Here is a 13,480-nt window from a genome sequence, read left to right as displayed (position 1 = left end):
ACCCTGTGAGTCAATACACAGGTGTGTAGGTAGGAGTAAGCAGACCAACAATCCCAGCCTGTTCTGTTTCTGTGTTTATTAAAATCAGTAAACAATTGTGGTAATCTAAGACAGATCTGTATTGCTGACCCTCACAAAGTCAGGCTACCACACAGAGCCTATAATGTTCAGTCAATGCTACATTTGTTCTTTGCTAAGAGACTGAAAAAAATCATATACCTTATCTCTTCTGAGGTTATCAATTTCTTTAACTGTTACAGTATCACACAATCTCTTATCTTAGTTCAGAGAGCTTAATATGTATCAATGTTCCATCTACAATGAAATGCTAAAGAGAAAAGAATATAAAATAGAGCAGCAGTTTTCATTTACTTACTATAGTAGTGTTAGGAAGTGAAACTTCTTACTTATTAGCAGCTTGTTAAATGACTACATTTGAGTCTGTTCTGCAGGCATGATAAATTATTCAGATAGCTGAAAAATATTGATTCATTACCATTTCTCATTAATATTTATGTGTTGCATGGTGAAGAGTGCAATAGGGGTATATTTATTATGTTTGACTTGAGTATTTTCTGCCATCTCTAGGGTGCTGTCCAGCATGACAAATGCAATCTTGGCTCGAGTTTATAACCATAATGATCTGGACCTAATGGCAAAAGAAGCCACAATCCCAATAATCAATGGATTGTCTGATTTATACCATCCTCTTCAGATTTTAGCTGATTACCTAACTCTTCAGGTAAAAATATAAACAATTTTTTTTTTTTTTGCTAATTCTTAGTAAGTATTTGGGGAAGTCATCAAATCCATTTATCCCTAGGTTTTTCAAAGTAGCAATTATATGGCACTTGTTGTTTAAAGAGATCTTCATACAGCAATATAATTAAGGACCTGTTTAATTTAAAACAATTACATAGTCCTATCAGCTGTAGTGGGACTGAAGTTAAGCATAAAATTAAGTATTTTATTGGAATTAGTCTGCAATTCAAAGAATGTACAGAAGGCTGTACATATTAAGACAAAGATGAGACTCTGGCTCAGGCAAAGCCAGCAGATTTTTTCCATTGGCTTAAAAACACTCAGTAGTTTGCTCTTGATTCCTCCCTAATCTGTGGACATCTTGAAAGGAATCACAATTTATGTATTAGGAATTGGTTGAACAAATTTGTTTTGAAAAGCCAGTTAATGTTACCAGTACCAACACTTAGTATTCAGACACTTTAACCAGTTTAAACTTTTCTCACATCGAAGAACAGTTATAAGAGATTGTATTTTTTTTATTTTTCATCTAATGTAACAGTGGATCTGACAACTGGATAATATTTTACACACAGAATACCAGATGTCTATCTGTGAACAGAAGGACTATATGGTTTTACAATCAGTTGAGGATCTGGCTTATAAAAAAGATTATTATACTGCAGGGCTGGTTGACAACTATGATGAACTCCTCTGACCTTGTTTACTTTCTGAATGAATAAAAACCACACTGCTTGAAAATGGTAGGGCAGAATAATTTTCTGATTTATTCAGCTACGTTTCTCAGTTGTTGGGGACTTTGCTATGGGACATTCAGTGTGTGGAAAAGATCTAGTGAGAGTAATATTACATTATTCATGCTTTAGAGCTTAAATACTGGAAGCCTTGTGTTTGGTGAAAATCACTTCTTTAATTTTAAGTAATTTTTTGTAAATTTTTTATATCCATGGTGAAGAGACCAGCAAAAATTGGTGAACTTGAGACTAAAATGCTTACAGACCTCAGGATAAGGGAGATTTGTGAGATCACATTGAGCCAGCGTCAGTGTTCAAATTGCATAAGACAGTAAGCTGAAATGAGAATGTTGTTGTAAACACTGTGTGCAAACAAAAGTCAGGAGAATCTTCTGGTTGTGTTTTGTGGGGTGTTCTGTTTTGAAAACACCTCATTAATCAGCATTTTATCACTTGTGAGTAACACCCTTCAGAACAATCAGTGACTCTCAGCCCACACAGCCATGGGTATCTCTGCCCCTAAATGTGGTTTATTTTGGCCGCTGACTCCAGCACCCAGGCTCACAGTTCCCCTCCACTCCACCTCCAGCTAATGAAGAGAGCCCAATGAGCATCCCAGTCAGCTTCTGGAGATGCATCTCTTTCTGCACTGATCTTAGGGGAAAGCCTGTGGAAAGCAGCAGGATGGGAACATGCCCTTGTTGATCACGCTCTGCTCCTCTATTGCGTCCTTGCATAGGGCAGCTGTGGCAGAAGCTCCTGGTGAATATGAGCCCAGGCGGCACTCCTCCCTGGCTTCCAAGGGAGGAGCAATTCCAAGGGCAGCACCAACAGCTGTGGGTGTCCTTGCTGCACCAAACACCAGGGAGGATGTCTTTGGTGGTGAAGAAACAGGTCCATAGCAGTTAGTGCTCAAACAAAAGACATGGAGAGGTGTCATGACAAAGTGAGCACTTACAGAGATCACAAGGAATGGCTCAGCTTTTAGACAGATATGGAAGTTTTTTAAATTTGCATCACTTTCACACTCAGCCCAATAAGCAGAGCACCATTTCCTCCATCTGCCCATCTCTCCCTGATTCTTTCCAGCATGTTCCTTAGCCCAAAATTTGTCAGGAGATCTTTATAGGGCAGCTGGGTGGCCACCCCGCTGTGCCAAGGGCATGTTGCACTGCTGCTTGCTGACTCACTTTTCATTCCTGCTTTCTTATCCAGGAGAGAGGGGCAGGCAGGGGAGAGCTCTCAGCAGCTCCCTGTGGGTGATGGCACTGCCTGAACTCTCCCTTTCTGTCCCTCTGCTCCCTTTTTTTCCTCTTTGCACCATACAGTGAGTTGGAGAAGACTAGGGTGGCATGTAATGAAACACTGTTTTAATCATATAATGAACCTTACCAGGCCACAGAAGTGAGATTAACTCTTGAAGAGGTGTGAGCCACAGGGTCTGGTTGCTACTTACCCCAATCAAGTTTCTTATGGAATTTTCAGCAAGTACTGTCTGCAAGAAGATTAATACAGGGATGTGGAATGGTATCACTGATTCTTTAAATGAGTTGAAAGACCATACATAACATTTAGACTGTTTCTGTGCAATACAAAGGCAATTTATTTGATTTATACATATATGCAAACTACAGTAGTGGCACAGACTGCTAGCCTAATATTTAAATGTAACTACAGATTTTGTGCAGCTTATTTCTCCTTAAAAAATGTCTCTTCCCTATCCCCATAAATATTTTCCTGCTTGGATCTGTTCCTCCCTGCTGTCAGTACATACCCAAAATGTACTTTTTTTTATTTTATTTTTTTTTCTTCTCTGTTTCTATATGCACTCTGGCCCTCCTCATGCTTACACATTTTTCTCCTTCCATTTTCTATATCCTATTAATTTTGTTGTGTGCCTTCTTGAACCCTCCTCAAGAACTTTCTCTTTGGTCTGAAACTACATAATTGCATGGTTTGTTTTGAAAAAAATGTTTTCTTGCTTATAGCTTCTATTCCCTTTTCACAGGTTCCTTGTAGTATCATTATTTTAGTATAGTCCATTGCATCCCCCAAACAATGCAGCTGGTTTATTTTCAGGGCTGTCAATTCTCATTCTGTATTCAGGGCAAATTCTCATCCTGGAAATGCTCTTTTCAGATCATGCAGTGTGTTCCTGTTATGGATATTGGGGTGAGATTCCTCAGGTTCAGCATCCTCCTGCCCTGTGCCTTCTTCCTGAGCAACCTGGATCCCCTCATGTGTTTGAAGTCTAAGCTGGCTCTGTCCTTTAATATTGTGCTCAGGGTTAATGCCCTCTATTAAGCCAAGAAAAATGTTTTTCTTAACCTATATATACACTATCTTCCTTCTCAAAGGTTGTGTTGAATTGAGTGTGCTCAAGTTATAACCCACTCGAAATGGTTGCAAACACGTAAAGAACCTGTTTTTGAGAATTTAGGGATTTGGCCTTTAAAGACTGTGAGTTTTTGAGCACACACTGAGCTCCTTAACTCCCCTGCTTGTTCTGAAACAGCCATGAGCTGAGTTCACCCAGTGCCTCTCAGTGTCCTGGGCAGGAGCTGTGGCTCAGCTTCTGCTCTGCTCAGCGTGGCTGGAGGGCAGCATCACACAATCTGTATTCCAGAGACAGCCCGGGTATTGACATTGATTCAATTGATATTAATGTCACTGGCCAAATCAGCTCACTTGTAGCTGGCTGCAGGATGGCCAGACTGGTAATTAGAGTGGATCCATATGCCACTAGCTTTTTATGTCACTGGTCTGGGGGGAATTTTCTTTTTCAGAAAGCAACGGTTGCATAAGAAATACATCGGCGGTTTCTTTTTAAACAGCATAACAAATAATGCTGCCCATCTAGAAAAGGGCTGCAATATATTCTCACATTCTCCTTGCTGTGTGATCTCAAGACCTCAAATTATTACAATTTTCAAATTCATCACCATCATCATCCTTATTATTCTAATAATTAGAAATCCCAACTAAGATCTGTCCCGATCCTCTAAAATATACTACATCAATAACCAGGACAAAAACCAGTGTGGGAATAAGAAAGATAACTGGCCAGCATCTGCCTTAAGCCCAGTTTGAGAACCAGAAGATCCAAGTTTGTCCAGTTTCTCATTTACTGGATTGCACCGTCTCCCGAAGGGCTAAAGCTTTGATTAGTCCCTGGCATTCCATTTTAAAATTTGACAGATTATTGATTCATTATTCAAAAGCTTGTTTTAATTGAAGGCTGTTATGACAGTTGTGGTCAAACATTTCAGAATTAATCTATAATGGTGTCAGAGTTTCAGTCTCGCTGGAAGCAAGTCCAGGCAGAGGCAGACACAAATGTCCCTAATTAGTTAACCCAGTCTTCTCCACGCATACAGAAGGGTCAAATCACTCAGCAGACTTATTTTCACCCAGAGTTGCCTGCACTGATACACTGCAGCCATGGATAAGAAGAGAATGAAGCACTGTAAAAGCAACATGAGGGGGAGAAAATTGAATGTAAAATTGGTATTGCTTATTTAACTGGGATTTGTCATGAAAATAACACAGGCAAGTTTTATGGCACTACAGCAGCAATAACTACTTTGTCAAAGAGGCTTCATAAGGGAGAAGGGCTCTAGACTTTCTAAATATGTTATTTTTTTGTGTGGCTTTACTAGGAGTCATGTTCCAAATGTAGAGTGAAACTGCAGAGCACCCATGCAGGAGTAAAGCCTACATCGATATAACATAATTTGTAAAAACTGGGGAGGGATGCAAAGGGGAAATTTCTTCAGAGGTTCTGGTGATCAGCAGATATTGATTGTAAAGGTTCTCATTTAATTTAGAGCGTTACTATCATGGCAAAACACTTTTAGCAGGATTTCACCTGTGTGATTGTGTAAGCACATACTATAAAAGAGGGAGTGAGCAGGAGAGGAACTGTGTCTCATTTACTGTAGCTTTTGTATTGCCTCCAAGCTTTCTGATTCTGACCAACAGAGTCACCTCATCTTTGCTGGAAGCTGAGGGGGTGTGCTTGCTCATAAGCAGTACAGTCACAGTCACAGTGATCTGGCTTTAGATGAAGAGGTTTGAATTACAGCAGCAGTGCACCAGTGGCAGCATAAAGCCTAGCACAGGATACAAAACAGGCTTCACTGGCACACACACAGCTTGATTCTGCCTTGCTATGACTCCTTCCATTAGCAAAACATCTTCATTAAAATCAGTTCAGCTATGTCCACTCTACAGAGTAGTCACTGCAGATGTGGTTTGCAATTTGCACTGCGTATCAGGGATCATTATACAGACACGTCCAGTACTCCATATTTTATCTGTAACAGCCAGCAGCTTGGGAAAACAGAGGAAAGCACTTAGTATGCACTGGGCTTCTTTTAATGCAGAGTAGCAGCGGGCAGTAAGGTGAAGTTGTTTAACATAGCAGTGTATTTGTGACTCTAGTCAATGCTTTGAGTATTAAGGCTGAGATGTCTATTTTTAAACAGTGAGATGAAAAGAACTCAGGACTGTCTCACTTGCTTCTGGCTGTGGGTTCTGGTCTCAGCTATCACTAAGCTCTAAATGGAAACAACAACTTAAATAAATGCTTCAGTTTGGCCTTCTCCTAGGAGCACCATTGCTAGGAGATGTGGAAGGACTTTGAAAGATCCTTGGAGACCTGCAGAGTGGTTATATTGAAGTAACTTCCATGTCCACACAGTCCTGATTTGTTCTCCTGTACATGCCCTCACAAATGCATCCAACCTCTGCCAATGAGCCTGCTGCTAACAATCTTTCACTGAAAAAACAATATTTTTCCAATACCATAGTTTTAGCCCTTAAACCTGAACAGTCTAGGACTCCACTCAGTTTAGGTGTTTACAGCACTTTATTGTCATTCAATTTTCAAGTACTACTATTTTTGACTCAAAATTGTGGTCACTGAAAGAAATGCTAATAACTTTGTTCCAGAACAACCTCACAAACTATTTGTTTAGGAGAAGCTGCTGCCAGGAGAGGAGGGGGTGGTCCCAGCCCTTTTCCTGTTCAGTCTTTTGGCATCTTTTCTGCAACTGCCTGCAAGGTTGCCACTTAGTACAATGTGGATGCTTATCCTCTCTGACAAGCACTGAATCATGTCACACAAAGTGTTGAAATGAAACACTGTCTGGCTTCCAGCTACTACAATGCAATTGTAGCATGGCCCAGATTTGAACCAAGAATAAAAGGCTCTCCAGAAATTTTTTCAAGTCATGAGATAGAGTTTTACAGGGCAGGCTTATAGGAGAATTTGGTTATGTCTTTGTAAAAATTTTGGTATCAGCTTAAGTGCCTACAAACATGCATATTTAAAACAAAGCTCATTAAGGAGCCTCAAATTGTCCTGTAACCCCTGTTACTCTTGTTCCTCCTTAGGCCTTATCTGCTTGAGGTGGAGGGACAGAGTAGCTGCACGTGGCCAGGCTGTAAGTGCCATCAGACAAAGCCACAGTTAACTCTGTAATGCCGTTTCAAGTTTGGGTAATCCACATTTTTACAAAAATCTCTGCACTCTTTGGCTGAACAATGGAGAACAAATGCTGCAGGCCATGAGTGGCACAGCTGCTGTCAGAGTGCTGCTCTTTGCTGTCCTGTGCAGCTGGGGCGGAGATGAACCCCCAGGACCTGGCCACTGCCATGGCCACAGGGAACAGCATGCAGAGGCAACCAAGCCAGAGCAAACCCCAATAGGGATATTTTCACAATCTGGGGGAAAGCTGGAAGGAGTTCCATTCCAGTTATTAGGACTGTCTCTACATTAATAATTTCTAACACTCACTGATGTTTATGAGGCCCAAAGAACAGCTGTTCATCAGCGATGCTAAAACCACTTTGTGTCTGGTGCTGAATCTCTCAGCTTGAGCCTCACCACGTGGCACATGTGCCAATATGTCCTTCTCACATGTGCCAATATGTCCTTCTCACATGTGCCAGTGTGTCCTGTGACGGTGTTCACAGGGGTCCAAGGAAGAGGGAAGAGACGAGGATCTGACTCCATGTTTCAGAAGGCTTGATTTATTATTTTATGATATATATTATATTAAAACTATAATAAAAAAATAGAAGAAAGGATTTCATCAGAAAGCTAGCTAAGAATAGAAAAAGAAAGAATGATAACAAATGCTTGTGCCTTGGACAGAGAGTCTGAGCTAGCTGACTGTGATTGGCCATTAATTAGAAGCAATTACTTGAGACCAATCACAGATTCACCTGTTGCATTCCACAGCAGCAGATAACCATTGTTTACATTTTGTTTCTGAGGCTTCTCAGCTTCTCAGGAGAAAAAATCCTAAGGAAAGGATTTTTCATCAAATGTGTCTGTGACAGTGTCCTTCTCCAGGGGAAGCAGCAGCACTTGGCCCTTCTTGTATGACAGGGAAGGCTTTCCTTCCATGACCATCCCATAGGAGCAGCAGTTCCAGGTGTGCTCCATGCAGGCAGCACTTGAAGGCAGCCAGCTGCCTTTGCACAGACCCTTCTGATCATTCCCTCCTGTCCATCAGCCTGCCCAGCTCCTCTGGAAGGTAACCCCAGGCCTTGTGATTGCTTTGGCAGGAGCACTATGGAGGGCTGCAGGGGCTCACCATGGCCTGGATCGGGGACGGCAACAACGTCCTGCACTCCTTCATGATGAGTGCAGCAAAGCTGGGAATGCACCTGAGGATTGCCACTCCCAGGGTAAGGAAAAGGAAGGCAAACTGCACCCAGGCTTGTCTCAAATCCTCAGGCATTGCTCAAGGGCCCAGCTGGGGGTGCCTGCATCTATCCCAAGTGCCTGTTTTCAGAACCAAGGTACAAAATCCAGTTATTTGGATGCAAAGCAGGAGTGATTCCACTGAGTCCAGCATCAGAAATGGGAATACATGACAGGAGTATAAATCATGGAGGATCACAATTCCATCTGATAAAGTCTGTTAAAGCCATCCAATGTACTCTCCCTGTCCAAAAAACCAAAAAATTTAAGCCTGTTTCAGATAGGTGGAAGTGTTGCATCTCATTTCATGTAAATTTGTGGTGCAGTATTTTAGAATGCTGCATTGTTATACAATATAAAATACTTTTAAAAATCAGTTTCGAACAAAAAAATTAAATGTTATATATGCATTTAATTCTGTAATTGTCAAAATACATTTTTCTTATGCTTTTAGAACAACTTTTGCCGCTTTATCTCTAAAATAAGCTTTCAACAAAATCAACATAGTTTCCTCAAGTTTTACAGTTCTGAAAGGTATTCTTCTTCCATGGCCAATGGTTCAATAAGTATTTTTCTAACCATTCTTATTAACTAGTGAAGATCTCATACATGTTCCATGATGTCTTACCTATCATCTTTTTTGTCAGGGCTTTGAACCAGACCTCAGGATAACTAAAATAACTGAACAGAACTCCAAAGAGGTAGGAGCCTAAAAAACAGCCTAGTAGAATAGCTTGAATAGAGTTTATTTTCATTATAAATGAAGTTCCTTGTCTTAGAGACCTTCCTTATTTTATTCACTTTAGTATGGTACCAAGTTGCTTCTGACAAGAGACCCTTTGGAAGCTGCAGACAGTGCCAATGTCTTAGTCACAGACACTTGGATAAGCATGGGACAAGAGGAGGAGAAAAAGAAAGACTAAAGGCCTTTCAAGGTTATCAGATTACAATGCAGGTAAAAAACTGAGATTTTGGGTTTTATTTACATTTTTACACTTTGCATTTATAAGAATCAACATCAACCAAGCATGAGTTTGGGGGGTTTTTGAGTAGGGCCAGGGAAAAGCCACATGCAAACCTCCCTCCAACTGAGAAAACTCAGAGAGATAACAAAGTTTGAATTATGTCATACACTGCACATGGCTTGGTCTCTTTCAGAGCTTTCCAATAAGATCCAGCTCCAGAACATGTGCAGCAGAGGGGTTTTCACTCCACTTCTAAACTCAGAGAAATCGGAGTGACTTTTGAACTTTTGTGAAGTCAGCATTGAACTCTTACAGACTTGCATGGAGATATTCCCATCTTATTCACAGATGAGGAATTCTTTTGAAGTCTGTGGAATTCTTCTGAGTTCATCATCCAAGTAACCAGAGTGGGAGTTAATATAAAATTTGTTAACTTTTTTACTAGTTAAGGATTTTACTAATGTCCTCACATATGTCTGTATTTTATATGCTTTTTAATCTACAGACTGCAAAATCTGCTGCTTCCAACTGGACTTTTTTACACTGTTTACCCAGAAAGCCTGAAGAAGTTGATGATGAAGTATTTTATTCTCCACAGTCATTGGTTTTCCAGGAGGCTGAAAACAGAAAATGGACAATTATGGTAAGAAAAAAAAGAAAAGATAACATTATTTGGAGGTTAGGGTCAATTCTGTTCTGCCTTACATAACAGGTTTGAATTCAACCTGGTTCCACAATAAATAGTGAATGTTAAAACATATGTTTCAAATTTACCCCAGAGCACATCACAATTTTGATTATAGACAACATTAATAACACAAACACTTCTGGGCACAAATGTGATCTATTTTGGCGATATACTGCTGTTGCTTGACCCAGGTTTTATCACTAAGTGAAATCTACAATATAAACTGTCACTTTTTTTTGGTAATTAAATCACTGGATTTACTCTAATGATTAACTCAACTTCTCAATTAAAACATGTTAAATGCTGAGGTCCCAGGGTCTGGTTTTAGAAACTGCAGTTTCCCAAACACTTAAAGCCAGTTATTTTCTCTCAGGAAAAGCTGCTGCTGACACCAATGGGAACTTTCCCTGAGAAAATGCTGGAAGAACAAAGATTTGAAAGATCCTGAAAAGTTATGGTGTGGGTGACACTGTGTGATCATGGGAACCATGAGGGGACACTTGGCATTTAACATAAACCATAACTCCCCTCTCAGCATTCCTAGAATTTCAGAAAATTACTGCCAGATCTCAGTAGCCTATTATTTATTTTTGGCTTTAGATCCACCAAGCTGACAAAAGCTAGAGAAAACTTTCAGAGGTGAAAGGAAAAACAGAGATGGCATTGTCATAGTTCTGAGATGAAGTCTAGATGTGCTCCTAATAAATAAATAAGGGGTTTAGTGTTATGTTTGCTAAAACCTCAGACATTAGACATAGTCAAAATTAGTAACAAATTTGTGTTCAATTCATAGTTTTGTCCTTAAAATTCAACAAAATGCTTGGATTTTTAAATTTTGCAATGTTTCCAGTTGACCTAAATATTATTTTTTTAAAAGGAAACAAGGCCTTTACTTTCGGTTCCAGATGCATATTTTGGGGGGGAAGGAGGAGGAGGGGGGTGAAAGGAAAAGGTCATCTTTGTATTTTATCAGCCTATAAAAATAATGAATGTATGAGTCTTGTTTATATAGTATTTTCTATCACTTGTAGCACAGAGAGCAAACTGAAGAATAGATTATTTGCTCAGCTGGAGATGCAAGCAGGGCTGAGTGCAGCCACGAATGGGCAGCACTGAGGGGCTGCACAGCTGTAATTCAGGCACCTCGGTGTGCCTGGCTGGCCCTGGCTATCAGTTTCTCTGGGTCTGGATTGAAGGCACTTGAGACAATAGTTCACGTTTGGACTCAGGTGTTTATTATTTCTTATCAGTAAAAGAGTCTCACAACCATGAGTTTGGCAGCTTTTCATTAGAAGGCACAAAATGTCTCACAATTTCTTGTTACAAGGTCTTTTAAGACTAAACTATCCAATTAAGAAAGGACACCTGGGTTATTTTCCCTTTTAACCCAATAACTGATCCCTCAAAGCCCACAATGCAGACTTTTCTGCCCAATTACAAAATGCCACCCAAACCCGTAAAGAAGGTAAAAAACAACAACTTGCCTCCACCCAAAGCCTCCATCTTGTTTCCACCCACAACACACTAAAAATCCCAAAACCTAAATTTCTCACCAAGTGCTACACCTACACTACTCTCTATAATCTATTTCACACTTTTGTGGATTCTAGTCTATCTTGAATTCTGGGAAGCTTTCTCCATGAATGAGGGTCAAAGTCAGTGCTCCCCTGGGGGTCAGGGCACCCCAGAGCAGACAGAGAAACATTCCTAGTGCCCTGGGTTTCCACATCTGGCAGTGATGAGGGGAAAGGAAGAACAGGCAGCAAGACCACAGCCCCTGGAGAACCCTCACAAACCCAGTGCTGGGCCAAAATAACGATGTGCAGTCAGACCTTGCTGTGAAATCACAGCACCCGGTAAAGAACCAGGTAAAGCCTTGCCAAGGCCAAGCAAGTGTGGGGTTTGTTGTGAGCACAGGCATGGGAGGGACAGCAGAGCTGCTGCAACACCACATTTCATTTGCCTGACTAAACCACTGCCATTTCACAGCTGTGCCTAAGGCTGGGCAGGCAGGGCAGCAGGGGTGAATGGCACACTCTTAACCTCAGTGAGGATTTTCCATGTTTCACTACAGAAAGTACAGTTAAACAGGGATAAATTTCAGATTCCATGTTCTGCTGTGGCTCTCACTGATGCTAATGGAAAGTGCTGGAACCCACAAGGCAGCCCATGTGATGTCTGGGTACCTACAGCATCTCCTAGAAGTAGCTGGGAATACATCACAGCGTGCCAAAAAGGCCTCAGCATTTGATCTAAATGCTTGTGTGAATTGCTCCTAAGCTGTCCATTAATATATTTTGTCCACACTGAGAAAATCTATCAGCTACAATACGGAAGATCCTAACTGATTTTCAGCTCTTGCCTGATTCATCATAAGAAATTCTAGCAAATAAATCTAAGTGTACCATTTTTGTCAGGATAATAACTTTCAACACAAGGCTTCAGAGCTGGAAAATATTTCCCCCTTATTTATTTTTATGGAGTATCTGTTTCCAATGTGATTGGATTTTTTTCTTCTCTTCCTCCTCTAGGCTGTCATGGTTTCCCTGCTGACAGATTACTCACCACAGCTACAAAAACCCACATTTTGATGCTTGGATTCCTGCCAGGAGAAAAATATTCCTCATCAGCAGAATATTCTGGTCTGCAAACACATAGATCTTCTTCAGAAAGGACCAAGGCAATGAGTGATTTTTTTTAATAAAACCATATATTTAGCTGTATAATATTGCATTACACTTCTGAAAATGTTCAAGACAATAAACACCATTGCAGAAGCTGCTTTTCATCTGGATGCTCCCAGCTGGCCCTCCTTTTTCCCATCATGGAAAACATTCCAAGGTTGTACCTTAATGGTTGGGTCTACCAGCAGCATAGGCATGGTATAGTCTAAGTGTAGGTGTGGTGAGTTTGCACAGTGTGATATTGATTTTTATAAAGATTTTTAGCTTTTTCATATATTTGTAGCTTTGTAGATTTTTAATATATAGTTGTGTAGTTTCTAGTGCTTTTCCTGCCCTCTCTCACATTTCAGAACAATAAGCTAACCCTTTCTAACACATTCTTAAAATTCTGTTTAGTCTTATTCTCAAGAAGGGAATTTCTAACAAGGACACATTGTTTTTGACCAGAATTTGAGAGACATAACAACACATAGGACAAAAAAATACCCCTGGACCAGCTCCAGAGAGGCAGACACAAGGGTGGGTTACTGGGGCAACTGATCTCTGACTGAATGTACCTGCTAGATGTACTAATAAATTAACTTTATAAAAATTGTACAAATCCTATATCACACGTGTGCAGAGCCATTTTTGTGCACCTGAAAGCTTTCATTAAAGAACTGATTTTTATCTCACCACTCTTGATGTTGTTTGGAAAGTTTTGTCTTTTGATTCCAGGCAGCAATATGACAGACATAAAATTAAATTGCTGATCTCAGGAAGTGTGTGTGGAGCAGCAGTGCTGCAGTTTGCTTTGGATGTCTGCATTTCCTGGGCACCCTGGCTCCTGTTTCTGTTCTCCAGCCAACCTCCAAATCCCACTCCTGTGTGACACCAAAAATATAGAGAACTTGTGAGCATTATCCTCCTCCATGACATTCCTGTGGGCTGGT

The 13,480-nt window shown here is 40.5% G+C and overlaps 1 protein-coding gene across 1 annotated transcript in view; it reads left to right on the top strand.

Annotated features, from left to right (window-relative positions):
• OTC (ornithine carbamoyltransferase) overlaps nt 1-12,455 on the top strand; it is a 34,262-nt gene extending 21,807 nt beyond the window's left edge. The window contains 7 exon segments of the mRNA XM_030950363.1: nt 589-742; nt 8,073-8,195; nt 8,859-8,912; nt 9,018-9,117; nt 9,120-9,166; nt 9,682-9,819; nt 12,396-12,455. Of these exon segments, the coding sequence (XP_030806223.1) occupies nt 589-742; nt 8,073-8,195; nt 8,859-8,912; nt 9,018-9,117; nt 9,120-9,166; nt 9,682-9,819; nt 12,396-12,455 (676 nt within the window).
• The last annotated feature ends 1,025 nt before the right edge of the window (nt 12,456-13,480 follow it).

Source organism: Camarhynchus parvulus, chromosome 1 (assembly GCF_901933205.1).
Source record: "Camarhynchus parvulus chromosome 1, STF_HiC, whole genome shotgun sequence".
Classification (NCBI taxonomy): domain Eukaryota; kingdom Metazoa; phylum Chordata; class Aves; order Passeriformes; family Thraupidae; genus Camarhynchus; species Camarhynchus parvulus.
Note: the sequence above shows the minus strand (reverse complement) of the source record. Positions and strands in the feature narration are given on the sequence as shown.